General features: G+C 55.6%; 1 protein-coding gene across 1 annotated transcript in view; it reads right to left on the bottom strand.

Annotated features, from left to right (window-relative positions):
• The window catches only part of JPH2 (junctophilin 2), a 30,488-nt gene extending 14,790 nt beyond the window's left edge, over window positions 1-15,698 (bottom strand). Inside the window, exons 1-2 of the mRNA XM_086622919.1 lie at window positions 15,320-15,698; window positions 7,091-7,874 (exon numbers count right to left, since the gene is read on the bottom strand). Of these exons, the coding sequence (XP_086479045.1) occupies window positions 7,091-7,874; window positions 15,320-15,698 (1,163 nt within the window). The remainder of the gene's footprint in view (window positions 1-7,090; window positions 7,875-15,319) is intronic.

Here is a 15,698-nt window from a genome sequence, read left to right as displayed (position 1 = left end):
AATACCTCTGCAGAGCTGGATACTGCTGCACTGGGGCAGCAAAACCAAAAAACCAGCCCAACCAAGCCTGAACCAGCCCTGCTCAGTCCTGATCACAAGGCTGCAGAGACCAAGCCCTGGCTCTGGGACAGGAGCTGGGTGTCCCCATCTCCAAGACGTGAGTGACACAAAGTCCCCGAGCTCCCGATCCAGGGCGTGGGGAGGCTCAGGTGAAAGTATTCCTCCTAACTAAACCACATGTGGTGACAACATAATGCCACGGCACAAGGCAGCCTGTGGCATTCTCTCTCCAAGAGCTCTGAGGGAAACCCACACTGAAGTGGTCCTGGCCATGGTGGCATGGTCCAGGCAGGTTCCCCCTCACTATTCCCATGGATGGTTATCCTGAACCCTGACCTCAGTCCATGCTGATGAGCCACATGGAGGAGGTCACGCCTGTTCAGGAGCTGTAAAGGGAAAAGGTCTTTATTCGCCCGGTTCCATGGGAAGGCGGGAGTGCTGCTGGCACTAGTGCCGCACAGAAAGTCCTGGGCTTCAGTTGGTGTGGAAATAGATACCAGCAACTGGGTTTCCATTAACCAAGAGTGAGTTACACAAGATTATTCTTTTTATAAACACATCGAGCTCAGTGAGAAACATCTTTGCTGGGAGAACAGGCTCAAGGAGCATCAGCTCACTGCTGTGTCCTGGCACCCAACCATGGCAGGAGCCACACAGCTACCTCATTTCTCCCTGCCCACATGCACGCTGGCTCTCTCCAAGCTCTGCCTGTGGAAGTGGTGAGATGCTGATTCCCACTACAGAGGCTGCAGGGCAGCCAGAACACCTGGCCATCAAGGACCTGCCCTCGGCTTTCCCTGCTTGACCACCTCCGGGGGCAGCGGCACCTTGCTCGGCATGAGCCTCCCCCTTCAACCTGCCAGGAGTTGGGAAGAGGGATTTTAATGAAGCCAGGACAGTCCTGTCCCCGCCTTCACTTGCACCCACCTATCTCTTAAGCCTCCTGAGGCTGCAGCATCTTCAGTGTCTGATCGTACAGCTGCAGAAACACAGCTCCCAACTCCCGTGTCTCTCCCTGGCAGCTCCCACTCCGGCAAACAGCAGCCAGGATCCCACCCGGGGGCAGGACAAGCTCTGCCCATCTCCTGCCCACTCACTGCTGCCTCTTCGTCACATGCCCACCCAGCACTGGAGCAGAGACAGTGAAACTGGGGTGGAGGAGGAGAATCAGCTGCTCTCCCGAGGGGGAGCCTGCCTGGCAGGGACCACCTTGACCCACTGCTGCCCACTCTCGCCGGGTGGCCATGAACTGAACATCCAGCCTCAGACCTAAAGGTCTGGGAACACCATGCTTCTGGCTAAAAGCCCAAGGATATAAAAGCAAAGGACATTTTAAAAAATCCTAAAACTCTTTCAGAGTAAACTCCAAGTCTGAGCATGGGGGTTCTACAGACCTGAAAATCCCGGGTGTGAACCAGCCTTGGGGAAGCCGAGCTGCGTGGTCAGCCCCAGGTTGGCCGAGGCCAACGTGGCCACCAGCCCAGCCCAGCCCAGCTCTGCCCCGGGCACACTGTGCCTCACCAAAGAGGTGAGGAGACATCGCTTTGGTGGCCCACCTTTCCCAAACCCCCGTGAGCACAGGGGAGGGTGGGCAGGGCGGCTCGCCGGGGCAGAGTCGTGCCAAATAAAGCACCTTATCGGTGTAAGCGTGCGGCCGAGCTCCGGCGGCGTGGGCTGCCGTCGGCCCCGGCTCTCAGCTGTCACGCTCGGGCAGCGCTGATAAAGCCCTGCGCTGCCTGCCTGCCCTTATTTAGTCAGGAGGCTCCGCTGACTCCAGCGATTTCGGGACGTCATTTGCACCATACACCCGCGTTCCCCGAGGAGACGCTGGCTGCCGCCTGGCCACGCAGGCTGGGAACGCTGAGCGCAGGGAGACGGCGGCAGCGCTGCCGGGAATGCGGCTGGGCAGGGGAAGTTCGGAAAGCGATACGGGAGCCGGCAAGCACTCTTGTTATTTGAAGGGAGAGCTAAGACATGCCCCAAAGACATGGCTACGGACAAAAAACCAACTCCAGCTTCAAACCCAGGCAACTACTCAGCCCATGAACGATGCGCACGTGTCACTGCCGGGGAAGCCATGCCAATGTCATTCCTGATGCCAAGCGCTCGCCGCAGCTCAGGGGCACTTAAACACGGCCCAGGCTCACTGTGATGAGGACACACCGAACATTTCAAAACACTCACAGATACCTATCCAAGCAGCAGTATTGCAGGAACTCTACAGATATACAACATTACAAAGAAAAATGAATCCCAAATGTATTCATTTTTAGTTGTTCTCTCCAGGCATAAAGCACCCAGTGGTGCAGAGGCTTCCAGGCCGGTGTCTGAAGACAAACAGGTGAAGCACAGCAGCTTCCTTGCCTCTTACACCTTGCTTTCCTATTGACACTGGGACACCTGGCAGATACATCTGAGGTGGTGTCAAACGATCTCAGACAGCCAAGTCCTTCCATTGATTCTGGTCCTGGTCACTGGGAAGCACAACCCCGTGCAGAGGCAGACCATAGCAGATGCTGTTGCAGTGGGATGGAGGGGGGATTTGCAGTATTTACACTCATTTTGTCCCCCAAAAGCACCAGTGAGAAGGAAATCCTCTGTGTGAGCTGCCTGGCTGCTGAACACGTGGCTTTCAAAAAAAAAAAAAAATCAAAGGTTGCCCCTGCAGCTGCTCCTGCCCTTCCTCTTACTTTTTATTGTATTGTATTGTATTTTAATCTGTTTTGAAGAGATGAAAGCTGAGCACTTCCATGGACCTTCTCCCTGTTTTCAGTGGGACCACGTGGCAGGTGAGCACATACTGCACAGGCTGCTCCCTGAGCACCCAGGCCGTGGGTTTGGCACCAACCCCCATGCCCGGGAAACTCCAGGACAGCTGTAACACACCTCAGGATGGCTTTTAACCAGCTTGCTCACGGCTTGGTGGCAGCTGTCCCCTCCTCGTGCAGCTGGCAGGGGACAGACCTGCTGGCTGACCTCAAGCCAGCTTCTCTACTTAAGCACCTGGGAGAAGATGTCCCGGCTGCAATCCCAGGACCTCACTGCCTTTCCCACCCACCCTGACATTATTTCAAAGCAGCCCCAGACCAGAGAGAGGGTGGGAAGGGGAAGGCTGGAGGGATGCGGCGAGTGCCTTCACCTGGCGCAGTGGGAACAGTTGCTTTCCAGCTCTGATGGGAATCCCTTGGGATCACAGCAAGGAAATTCCCAGGGCACAGTTAAGGGACATATATGGCACCTGATAACCCTCATGTCTACCTGTGGTTTCCCCTGGGCAGGAGTAAAGCTGTATCTGCTGGCTGCTGCAGAGCCTGCACTCCGAGATGACTTTTCTCCTGAGGGACAGCAGCCTGGGGAGGACTCATCACATTTTAACTTCCATCAGCTCCATCCCATTAGCTGATCCCCAGCGCCGCTGACAGATGTGCTCTGGGTTTCTGCCCAATGTCTGGGGGGCTTTACCTGGACTGAGTGGGCAGCTGGCTGAGCTGGGATGGGCTAATCAGGACAACGTGCCCCCATGGCAAATGATTTTCACTAACATCATGACAAAGTTTAAAAAAATCACTGTCCTCTCATCCAGTGGTGAGGCAATGCCAGCTCTGTCCTCAGCTGCTTGCACAATGGGGAAAGCAGCTGGATTGCCAGCCCGGGAGGATTCGGGAGGGAGCTGAGGAGGCCAAGGCAGTGCCGTTTGGGCAGGACTGGCAGCGGGGCAGGGAACAGCTGGCACTGCCCGGCACGCTGGCCAGGAAACCCAAAGCAAGCAGGCAGGAGGCGCGGGAGCTGCAAAACAGCCCTGTCCCTTGGGTGCCCTCACAGCAGAGCACGGGACGAGGAAGGTTTGTTGACCATGGCTGACAATCGTCCCCATCCATCCCTGCTCTCCCACCCATCTCCGCAGGGCACATCACCGGCCCGGCACACATCGGCACTGCCACGCTGCCGGTAGCCTCCTGCCCACGCACCCCCAGAGCTCGGCACGTGCCTGGGATTCCTGCGGTGCAAGTGGCCGAGGCAGCTTCCAGCGCTTGGCCTTGTTTTCCTCAGGATTTATATCCCTAAAGAGCCTTTTATGGTGCCAAAGAGTGAAATCTGTTCTTCTCCCGACATTTCACCCCCAGGCAGCGGAAGGCTGGATATGATGGTACTTTAGCTCTGCAAGGAGCTCCCTTAGTGCCAGAAGCAAACGAAACTCAAACATCCAACAACTCACACACCAGCACGGGTACGCGGAGGTAGTCGGGCCCCTGCACAGCCCAGCTGCTGTGTCCTGCTAATTAGTTCCTAGCAATAATCTTACACACAGATACGTCACATCTTCCCCTAAAAAAGGATTCATGTAGCCTCAAAGACATCTCCTTGGGTAAGGAACGCACAGCCATCCGAGGAGAAATACAAAAGCTCCATCTAGAGAACTCCACCTCGCAGTTACATGCTGCGGTGATGCTAAAGATAGTACAGCCCTTTTATAAACCATAATAATCAATTTTCACAATCGGTCTGGAATTACTCTCTGTCCTGGGTGTGGAAACCGAGGCAAGGTTCAGGGACAAAGAGAAAGTTGTTGGCAGAGCTGGGATTTAACCTAAGGACCCTTTCGAGGCAAAATTATCTATAGTTACTCCCGACCCCAAAGCTGAGCTGAAAGGAGGAGGAAGGAGGGCGCGAGCCAGATTTTAAAAAGGCAGCAGGTAGAGAGAGCAGCTCTGCCCAGAGCAGCATACGCCGGGAATAAATGCTGATGGAAATGGTGAGTGATAGTTTACAGGATGGAGGAGCCCGAGTTCTCCTCCTTGCAGCGGGTCCAGTTGAGCCGCAGGCAGCACTGCCGGAAGGGGCCCGGGGCACCGTGCTGCCAGGGAAAACGACCCCTTCCCTGCCGCAACAGCAGCACGATCCCAGGGTCTGCTAGGGGAGGACTCCCTGGAGGAAACCGGCTTTAACGTCTTATTTCCTCCAGCTCCGAGGTTTCCTTAATAGGAAATTATTCCCTAGCTGCGCTGGGGAGGGACGCGATCCCCGTCAGGGCAGCGAGCGCATTCCAGCCCTGATGGAAACACTGCAGAGCCACTTTTGATCCAAAGCGTAAATAGTGTATAATGAAAAGAGGCTTGTGTAAACCCGCCGAGCTCTCGGGGAGCAGCTTTTGCAACTCCAGCCTCCTTATTCACAGGTGCCCAGCGCTGTGGCCGCACATTTCACTCGGGCACAGAGAAGCCAGTGTCGGGCTGAGCCTGCCTTGCCGGCATGCTCTGGTGGGCCCCATGCCACCCCAGCCTCTTATTTTTACCCTCGCTGCCCTGCACGGAGTTTCACTTGCAATCCCGCCCGTTTTTCTTTGCCAGTCTCCGAGGCAACTGAGTTTTGCTAAAACAATCACAGTCCCCGCAAACCTTTGTAGTCGAAATGGCTGCTGGAGAGTAAAGTTGGGGTTTCTCAGAGGGGAGGGATGGGGTCTGGGAACAGGTGCCCTCCCCACCACAGTTATTTGCCATCTCTGCTCGGTAATGAAGTAACTTTGATAATTAAACAGCACTAAATGAGCAAGGCAGGACAGTCACGGAGTCCTGAGCGAAGCCTGCGCGGGGTCAGGGTTGGATGGCAAGCCAAGGTGAAACCTCGAGGTTTGTCACAACCATATTTCCCTGAGGAAGAGGATAGGAGCCAAGGCTCCAACCCTGCCTGGCAACCTCTAGTCTCTGCCAGGCCGGCTCCAAGACTGGCAGGAATGCTGTGCAAAGGGGAGTGCGCTGCCCACACAGCTCTGACACGGGCAGGGATGGGAGCAGAAGGGGGTTTTCCTGGGCAGACTCCGGAGCCCCTCTTTTATCTCCTCCCTCCTCCACCCCAGGAGGGACAATGGAGCAATTAGACTTTCCTCTCCTGATGATTTCTAACACAGCTAACTCTGAGCAGAGCCCACGAGTCTGGTCCCAAGGTACCGGGTGGTGTCAGGGTAACGCAGTGCCCGGTGGTGCCCGCGTCCCTGCTGGCACAAGGGACACCAGTGACACAGGAGACCACCACGTGCTTGCAGCCGCTCCTTTCATGCTCCTCCCTTGCACATGGCGCCAGGCACGCTGCCGCTCGCTCACCGCCGGCTGCCGCAGCCCCTGGCCCACCCTGGGCCCAGCCAGGACAGAACTGGGGGGGACAAAAGGGAGCAAACCCAGTGGAGCCCTCCCCAGTTCCTCCTTTCCCGGCTTCCTAAAGCCTCATGGGCTGCAGAGTCTGGCTGTGTGCCACAGGATTGGGCCCAGCCATCCACCGCAGGCTCCGACTGTCGCCTCCCTCACAGCAGAAATGCTCACTCAAAACCTGGCCGAGGGCAGCTGGGTCTGGGGGGGCAGACAGGGCTCCCCGAGGCAGCCCCCTCCTCAGTTTGGTACCCGCTGTAGGTCCGGCCTCCCAATCCACAGCATCCCAGCACAGCACTGTTTGTCCCAGACAGCCCCTTACACTGAGCCACTAAAATTAAGTGACAACCTCATGCATCCCATAAACTCCCCACAGAACCACACTGGTGTCTCCAGAGTAGAGCCACATTCTGCTGCAGACCCGATTCATCTGGGACATTCCTGCTGGCTGCTCATGAGCCCGTTGGATTTCTCATAGCCAAATCCCACTCCTCATCCTGCCCCGTCAGTGGCATGCAGCGGCTCCGGCAGCCTGGCACGGCCCCAGGGCGATCCCCATCCCAACAGCTTGTGCACCCCATCCCACTGAGCAGCAGAGTCGGCACCAGTCCCTGCTGTCCAGCAGCTCCTCCCTGGACCAGGGCTGCAGGGGGACAGGAGAAGGGGTGGGAAAGAGGACAGGTCCTGAACACCCCTGAGCTGCCACGAGGACCCTGAGCCCCGCTCCACGGGCATTTAGTACAAAGAGTTAAACAGAAATTATGTGGAGCCACGTTTGACCCCACTGCTGGCGCACGGCGAGGGGGCATGCAGCACTGCTCCAGATGGACACGTGGGATGGGGACTACCACTACCACGGGGACATGCACGCCGGAGCCCTGAGTGCCTACCTGGATGCCGCGATCTCCGACTTCTGCCGGGCGATGGCCGCGGCCCTCTGAGCCCCCTCCACACTCCTGTCCACCTTCTGCCGGATCTTGGCGCTTTTGAGGGGTATTACACGCTTCTTCATGCCCTTGACAAGGACGTTGTGGCGGTACTTGCCCTCCTCCTTCTTGCCGTCGGGCAGCGTGGTGCAGCCGTAGCCATGCCGCAGGTTGTCCAGCCACTCGCCCTCGTACTTCAGCCCGCTGGAGCGCTCGCTGACGCCGAAGCCGGCGCGCTTGTCGTTCTTCCACTCACCCATGTAGGTCTCCGTGGTGGTGGCGTCGATGTCGGACTCGAAGGGGGGGTACTCCTCGCCCTCGGCGCCCTCGCCCAGGCTGACGGTGGAGGTGGCGTCGCTGGCGGCCGAGCTGATCCCGCTCTCGCTCTTGAGGAAGCTGACGCGGCTCTTCTGGCTGGCCAGGGATGACTTGGACTCGGACTTCTTCAGCTTCCCCAGCAAGGAGCCCCTGCGGAAGAGCCCCCCCTTCTTGGGCTTGCCGGCCTCTGCCTCCGCATAGAGGCTGAGGGCAAAGCCCCCGCGGGTGATGGTGGGCGAGAGGGGCAGGCTCTCGGGGTTGGCGGCGGGGGAGTCCTGCTGGGGCAGGGTGCCATTGCTGTGCTCGCTCCGCAGGGAGGAGAGGGAGGTGCGCAGCGGGGAGCGGACCACGGAGGCCATGCCGTAGGGCACGCTCTGCCGCACGCCGTAGCCATGCCGCATGCCATTGGTGAACTGGCCCTGGTATGTGCCTGCGGGAGAGAAGAGGGATGGGGTGAGAAGGCGGCTCGCTCCTGGCCGAGCCAGCAACAGAAGGTGGGCTGTGGGGTAGCGCTGCCCCAGAGTGGACGTACCCACCTTCCCAGGAGAGGAACCCCAACTCCGCTAGTGCTCATCTGCATGCAAAGGCAGCCGTCCCCTGGGAGCAGAGGGCACAAACCCCAGAGCCACTGCTGGGAGGTGACGGCTCACTGGAAAGGCGTCAGGGGACACTGGTGCAAACCCAAAGGCACTAAACAGATGGGGTCTGGATCTGCATCCGGAGCAGGGAACAGGAGGCAGCCCCGCGGAGCTGGAGTTTGGGCTGTGCCAAGAGGGTGACAGAAGCCCCAGAGGACACGTGAGCTGCGGTGGCACAGCTCTCCTTGGCTCGGTGACAGTCCCTTTCAGCCCATTCTGCGGTGTGTCACTTACAGGCTGCCAGGACCGGCTCTAGACCCCTGTGTCAGGCCCCTGGCCACAGCACGGGCTGCCCCGGCACCTGCAGCTGCATCTGCTTGGCCCTGACGTACAGCTTCTCCGTGGTCCCAAGACCAAGACTTGTGCCACGCTGCACGAAGCAAAAGATGGGTGAAAAAGGGAAGAGGGGAGCAGAGCAGATCTAAGTGGGGTTCCCTCCAGCTCCGCCTCAAAAAACACCACCCTACCACGCTCTGCCAGACCCAGCTCAAGAGGGCACGTTGTATTATATGATGGGGGGACACCGAGAGGATCATGCTCACCATGGCCAGGGCTGCACTCTGGGTGTGAGACTCTGCTAAGAGCTGGAAGGACCTTGGCAGTGACAACTTGAAGGACTGGGAAAAGCACATCACTCCTCTCCAGGCACCTCCCAGGTCTGCACCTTTTCAGGTCCAGAAGAGTGAACTGGAGACCAGCACTCTGATTTTTCTCACCAGGACGTCAAGAGACTTTAAGTAGTACCATCAAAGTCCCCTGCGAGAAGATCTCCTAGGAAGGGCAGGAGGGCTGGTGGGGCAGCCTTCACCTACAGTACCCACACTCATGTGCCAGCATAGCGGGCTGCCAGGGACAGCACATCCCCACTGAGTCCTGTGGGATGGGATGGGATGGGACGGGATGTCTCCGCAGCCCAGCTCTCCTCGCTCTGTAGATACAGTTGCCTCAGAAACCAGCAAACCACCTCAAATAAAAGCAGCGTTCAGCTCTGCTCCCAGCATTACAGGACCTGGAACAGGTCACCTCATCCCAAACCAGCACCCTGTGGGGCAGAGGCTGCTGGCACCCTCCTCCCCGGGGTGCTGGGGGAGCACAAACACCCCGCTCCTTTACTCTCCCAGCTGCTGTTTCATGCAAGTGAAGGGCCAGCCGTGCAGGGGGCATTTGTGCTAAACCTGGGTTTCATTAAGCAGTGGCCTACCAGGAGGCACCAAATTTTGGGAGAGTCAGCACGCTCAGGGTCCAGGGGAGGCTCAGCGGGGCCAGGCTGAGAAAGAAGGGGGTGACCTATCTTCAAGGCATTCATCTCCCCCCCCAGATGCCGTTACTGAGACCAGGGATGACCCTGCTCCCCAGGGAGCAAATCCAGTTCCTTCTTTGGCGATTGTGGGAGTGCATATTTTACGGTCTCCCAGGCCACTTCTGCAGCATAATCTCTCCTCCCAAGCTTCAGGTTTCGTTGAAATCCTCTTTGGACCCGCCTGTGGGGTGTTAACTTACAGCGCCGGGGGCCAGGAAAGACAAGAAGTGCCCAAGCGGGCAGCAGCTGCTGCCCCGGGGTGAGCCGCCCCCGCCACCCCTGCCCAGCACACAGGAATTTTGGGCTCCCTGCAAACATTTGGTCTCCCCTACTAAAAAATGTACGGGTTCAGGTAGTGCAGAGCATCTGCAGGCTGTGGCCAGGCCAGGGGAGCCATCTGCCACAGCAAGGGGCTACTGCCCAGTTTCTTGGCAGAGCTGGAATCTCCGTTAGGACAAATAAGGTGGGCAGCATGGGTTAGGAGTCTGGGCATGAGCCGGGAGCTGAGGACCATTGCTGGAGATGGTCAGGCATCTGGGCATATTCCTCACTGTGCTCCCAAAGCCCTCTCCGTAAAACGGTGATGAGGCTTCCCAGCGCAAAATGAAGTTACGGAGACTCCCGTAGTGCCCCCACGTCCCTCCCCACCAACAGCCAGTGAAGACGGCGCTTCATCCCCGCCAGCGAGCAGGGCCGACACACGATCGGGGTGACATTGGAGACCTCCTCCTAGGACAGACCAGCCTCACACACAGCAGGCTGCAGCTGATAGTGCCACCATGGAAACCCTCTGGAAGAGGAACTTTGGAAAAGTCTCACAGGTTTAGGGCAGCTGCTCCTCGGGGGCCAGGTTGGAGCAGCCACTGCCCTCCAGCCAGTCCCCGGCCCCCTGCATCTCCCTGAGCAGCACCAGGGCTGCCTGGATGGGAAAAGCCATGTGGCACAGCAGGTCTTTAGGGAGCAGAGCTTGAGGGGCCACTCGTGCCTACCCTCAACACGAGGTTTCACACCCGCGCTTTGGGCTGGCCTCGGCTGCCCAATGTCAGCATATACGGCACAAGAACATCGTCCCTCCGGCGCGTGGTGTGACCAAACCTGCCAACCCTGCCTGGCTTAACGGAGAGCACTGACACACCGCGCTGCCCGCAGCTGCCCAACCAACACGAGGGCGAGCAGGCAGTGTCGTGTCCCTGCCATGCCGTGGTTCAGTGCCCGGCTGAGGCTTCGTGCCAGGACAGAGCCATAAACCACCCCTGGAGTGGAGCCAGATGCTGCTGAGAGCAGCTGGAGGTGCTGGTGGCCATGTGTCAGGGCACGCAAGGTTTGAGCAGAGCCAAGCCCTGGCTCACCAGCACGTACCAGCAGAGCTGGTTCAAGAGAGAACAGGGCTGTGCAAACCCCCTCAGCACTGCAGGTGGTGGCTCAACAGGGCTGCACGTCCCTGAGCCACCGCTACCCCCTGAACATCAAAGCAGCCTGGGCAAGGGGGGACAGAGCTATCCAACCCCATCGGGGTGCAATTACTGGGGGACAGGACCCCAAAAATCCCGTATTTCCTGCATTTTTTCTTGTTACAATGACAAAAAACACTGGTTCTTCTGCGACCCCCAGGGACCTGGTTCATCACCTCTCCCCATCCCCGACCAAAGCGGGGGGTTGGCCCTGTCTACGTGCCTTAATAGGATGGGAGGGATTAAATTGTGGGATCGACGAAAATGGTGTCCCTGCAGCCTTCACCTCCAAACGCATCGATGGGCTGGCAGCACCCTCTGCCTCGCCCTGGCAGCAGGACAGGATGGTGCCCAGCTGCAGCTCCCGGCGCACACCCAGCCCGCAGCGAGCACCCGCTGTCAGTGGCGTCACGTCTCCCCATCCCAGCCCACCTCTAAGCTCGAGTATAATCATTGATGAATGTAAATAACACAAACACCCAGGTAAATAATGAAAACAACTCAAATTGTATCGCTGCTCTATGATCCTCTGCTGTTACCCAGATACTGTGATGACAGACGCGTTAGAAGAACTCGGTGTAAAAGGCCAGGGACAGTAAATCAATGCACAGCACCACGTGTGAGATGGGCCAGCAAAAACCTAGTGCTTCACTTTGGTGTAAATTTTGATGCCAACAGTGTTATCTGATGGTTTCTGCTGGAAAAGAAAGGCAGAAAAAATAAACAGAGAGAGGAAAAAAAAATTCACAGCATTAATTCATGGGTCAAATTCGGCCACAGAGGAGCTTTGCTACAGAGGCAGCAGACACAAGCTAGCACCATCTCGGCTCATTAAGACTTCCCCAGCTGCAGTCCCACGGATGCTGCTCCTTCTGCCCCAGCCCAGGCCCCTTTCCACCGCATTTTTCCTGTCCCAGGCACCCAAAGAGCTGGCACTGCTCCACATCACCCCATTCCATCTCTCCCGCTAAAGCACACTTCTGCATTTCTTTTCCCTGTCTTGTGATCTCATGATCACTGAACGGTCTAATGGTTTCCACACGCAGTTAATTGACACCACTGGTTTCTCTTAGTGCCCTAGAGATCAATCACAGCGTCAAAAATATGTTGGTTTTAGGCTGCTCTGATTGCAGGTGAGTTCTCCCCCCATACAGATATATATAAACAGTTATTTGTGTAGCAAAGCATAGTTGGGAACCCGGACCCTGCGTACGCAGCACGAATCTGCATTAGCAGTGAGATGTTTTTCTGCAGTGTGATTTGACTGGGTCAAGCATTCCAAGTCAAAAGCATAAAAGTATCCAAATAATGAGTCTTTCCTGACAGCAGAGACAAAACCTACAGGTAGAAGCCAAATAACTAGGTGTTTACTCATAGCTTAGCTTGCAAAACGCCGAGTTCCTTCACGCCATGCCTTCCACAACCCCAGTCACTGCCTGCTTCAGGCAGCGCATCCCGCTCTCTGAGCTCGCTCCAGGGGACAGCAGCAGACACACACGTATATTCAGCTTGGATACCCAAGGAAACACATCATCGCGTTACTGTCTCTGCCCAGCCACACCAGGAGCTTTGAACCCCTTGGCTAATTTCAGTCACCATTACAGAAGACAAGCTCTTTAAGCCAACAGTCTCCCATAGTTTTCACAAAAGTGGGCACGTGGTAGTGGAGAGAAAAAGCAAACAATCCACGGAGTGCCTGGGCAGAGTCCATGAGTCCACTTCTTATTAGACACCAGAAAGCTGGACATGATTTCCAAAAGCTTCACTGCAGATTTGGACTTTATTTAGCCACTAACCTCAGCCAGCCACAAGATAAAATACACTTACAGGGTTGGCTGTGATTTGTAAGTGTATTTTAAAGTATAAAGTTTTTATGCATGTGTGTATATATACATATAAATATATTTAAAAAGTTAAAGTCTATTTTAATACATTAGAATCCTCTACATCCCCTGAAATCTGCATGCAGCCCAGCCACGACCTAAAGCTTCTAATGACCTGGCAAGAGCCGCGTGTTCCCAGAGCCCTCTTCCTTGTGTGGCTGGCTTCCAGGGGGCTTGGGAATCATGTCCCCTACTTGAGGGATGGCAGATGTCCAAAGCCTTTCCAGATGTTTATCTTGGAAACCTCAAATTCAAATACTAACAGGTCCAGTTAGCAGCCTGGTCACGTCTGGATCTTGCAGACGGTTAATGCGTACAGGTGAGGAGACAAAACAGGATTGGGTCCTGCAAGTCGTACACACGTGACACCAGCTGGCAATCCCCAGCTCGGCTTTGGATGCAGCTTTCTACGCATTCCTGTACCATCAGAGAAGCCCATGTGTGGAATGAACATCTCGGACCAGCCAGGACATGATAGTCCGATGCAGGAAGGGATGCTGGGCACTGTGGTGGAACCCTTGTGAGCCAGGTCTGGCGGGGTCTCAGGGGCTCAGCTCAGCACTGCCCACGGTGCCTTTGGCAGGGCACATGTTAAACATAGAATCATAGAATGGTTAGGGTTGGAAGGGACGTTAAAGATCATCTAGTTCCAACCCCCCTGCCATGGACAGGGACATCTTCCACTACACCAGGTTGCCCAAAGCCTCATCCAACCTGACCTTGAACACTTCCAGGGATGGGGCATCCACAACTTCTCTGGGCAACCTGTTCCAGTGCCTCACCACCCTCAATGTAAAAAATTTTTCTTATATCTAATCGAAATCTCCCCTCTTTCAGTTTAAAGCCATTGCCCCTTGTCCTATAATGGATCAGAGCTAAACTGTCAGCCTCGGGCGGCACCAGGGATCAGGCAGGTGGGACAACACCCTGGGGAGTGCTACACTGTCAGAAGCAGTATCTTACATATCCTTACAGGAGAATGTCTTGACTCATCTTTCCCCCTCTTCTGTCCCAAGTTTTCAGCCCAAGATCTAATTAAATCCAAACTCCTACACCAAGTTTTGCCTCTCAAAATCCTCTACAACACTAACTTGAAATCCAGCAGCCCTGAACCCCTTGGAAGAAGATGCATTTTAGGAAGCAGCAAGGAAGAGGCCATGCAAACTCATAGGAGACCTTTCAGTCTCCAGAGTGAAAGTCCCAATGGCAGCCATTGCTGAGTTATCTGATCGCTGCTTGTTACTCATCAGAGCACACCGTACACGTAACCTGCACGTCTTATGGCCACACATGAGGTTTCTGCAATGCACAGGTGCATACACACGTGTTTGCCTGAACTCTCACTGCCGCGGTGCAAGCTGCACAGCTCAGTGTTCAACCGCTCTGCGGCCATGGAGCAGAGGGAGGAGAAAATTTAAGGAGCTGGAGGGATGAATCAGTTCATGTCTGTACCTACAACCTCAATGGGCACAAACAAAATCAGTCAACTTCAAAGTTGGCTTAAAGTTAGCCACGTATCTAGGCAACAAATATAGGTGTAAAAGCATAACCCTGACAGCCAGTCTTGAATTAGTCCGTTTTTGTAATCTCTTCATTCTGAAGATTTATACCATTACTGTTATTTTTCTTTACAAACTAACCCCATTGCTTGTCCTAGAGAAATATAGATGAAATTCTGGTCCATATTTTGAAGAGTATTTCTTTCAAATGACCCTCTCTATTTAGCTATCCTAAATATGGCAGCCTGGAACATGACAGTACTGAAGAGCTACAGAATTACTCGCATAGAGATTCTTGCAATGTTTCTAACCCCAAAACTGCCACTAATGCAAGAACACAATTAGACTGAGCAATTACTGAGCACAACAAATATCTGACTACACGGTGCATTTGTGTACTAGCAGAGGTTGAGAGCTTCCAAGTAATCGAAGGGATTTATTTTAGGGAAAGGCGTGTGACTACGTATTCTAAACAGCTTAGATGAACTCAACCAAAACGGTTCAGCAAAGCAGATGTCCAGGCAGCCCATCAGAGGCACGCGAGCAGTGTTTAATGCCTAGGCAAAGCGTGCTACGATGCCGTGGGCGGCTCATATCCGACGTGAAAACATTCACAACTCACTGCCCAGTGAGCGAGTGAACGGCTCGCTGCGGTCGCACACCAGCAAGGAGCTTCTGGTTTGGTTCGGTGATGAACTGCAATCACCAGTCCCAGGGGAACCAAGAGTCACAGACTACACAAATCAAGTTGCTTCACATTAACCATTGATACAGACACTCGAGAGCAGCTCCCGAGGGAGGGATGGCAGGGGCAATGCTGCCACTGCTCCTCCCTCGTGTCCGCAGATGGTGAGCCACACACACTGCGCCCGACTGTGAAAATCGGTGCACACACAGACATTTACAAGGCAGTTGCCCCTCAAGCCCTGCTTCTTGCCTGAAGCACCCCAATGGCTCATTGTAGACCATTGCGCCTGTCTGTATCTCACTAGTGGGGACAGGATCAGCTCATGCATTCAGCAGTGACAACATGCAGCCTCTGCCATCACGGGCTGGGTATCAAGCTGTTCATCACCCTCCTGGCCCCTCCGGAGTCACCCTTACCTCCGTCAGCATATGTCTCAGTGCCATAGCCATCCTGCAGGCCGTTATTCCAGGTACCTTCGTACTTGGCTCCGCTGCTCATGCTCTGCCTTGCGCCATACCGTCCCTTAAAGCCATGGGTCCACTCGCCTCTGTAAACCCACCGTCCTTTGGTCTCGATTCCTAGGCCGTGCCTCTTGCCTTGGGACCAGTAGCCTTCGTAGGTGTTGCCGCTGGGCCACGTGTATATGCCCACCACTTCAAAGCCGTAGTTCCAGGAGCCCGAGTACTCGCCCTGGCCCTTGGGGCCGGTGCAGATGCCATGCCCGTGGGCTTTGCCCCCTTCCCAGCCCCCACAATAGGCACCTCCATCATCGAAATCAAACCTGCCGCCGCTCAT

The sequence above is a fragment of the Tauraco erythrolophus genome, chromosome 18 (genome assembly GCF_009769465.1).
Source record: "Tauraco erythrolophus isolate bTauEry1 chromosome 18, bTauEry1.pri, whole genome shotgun sequence".
Lineage (NCBI taxonomy): Eukaryota > Metazoa > Chordata > Aves > Musophagiformes > Musophagidae > Tauraco > Tauraco erythrolophus.
The sequence above is the reverse complement of the archived record's forward strand: the minus strand, read 5'-3'. Positions and strand labels throughout refer to the sequence as shown.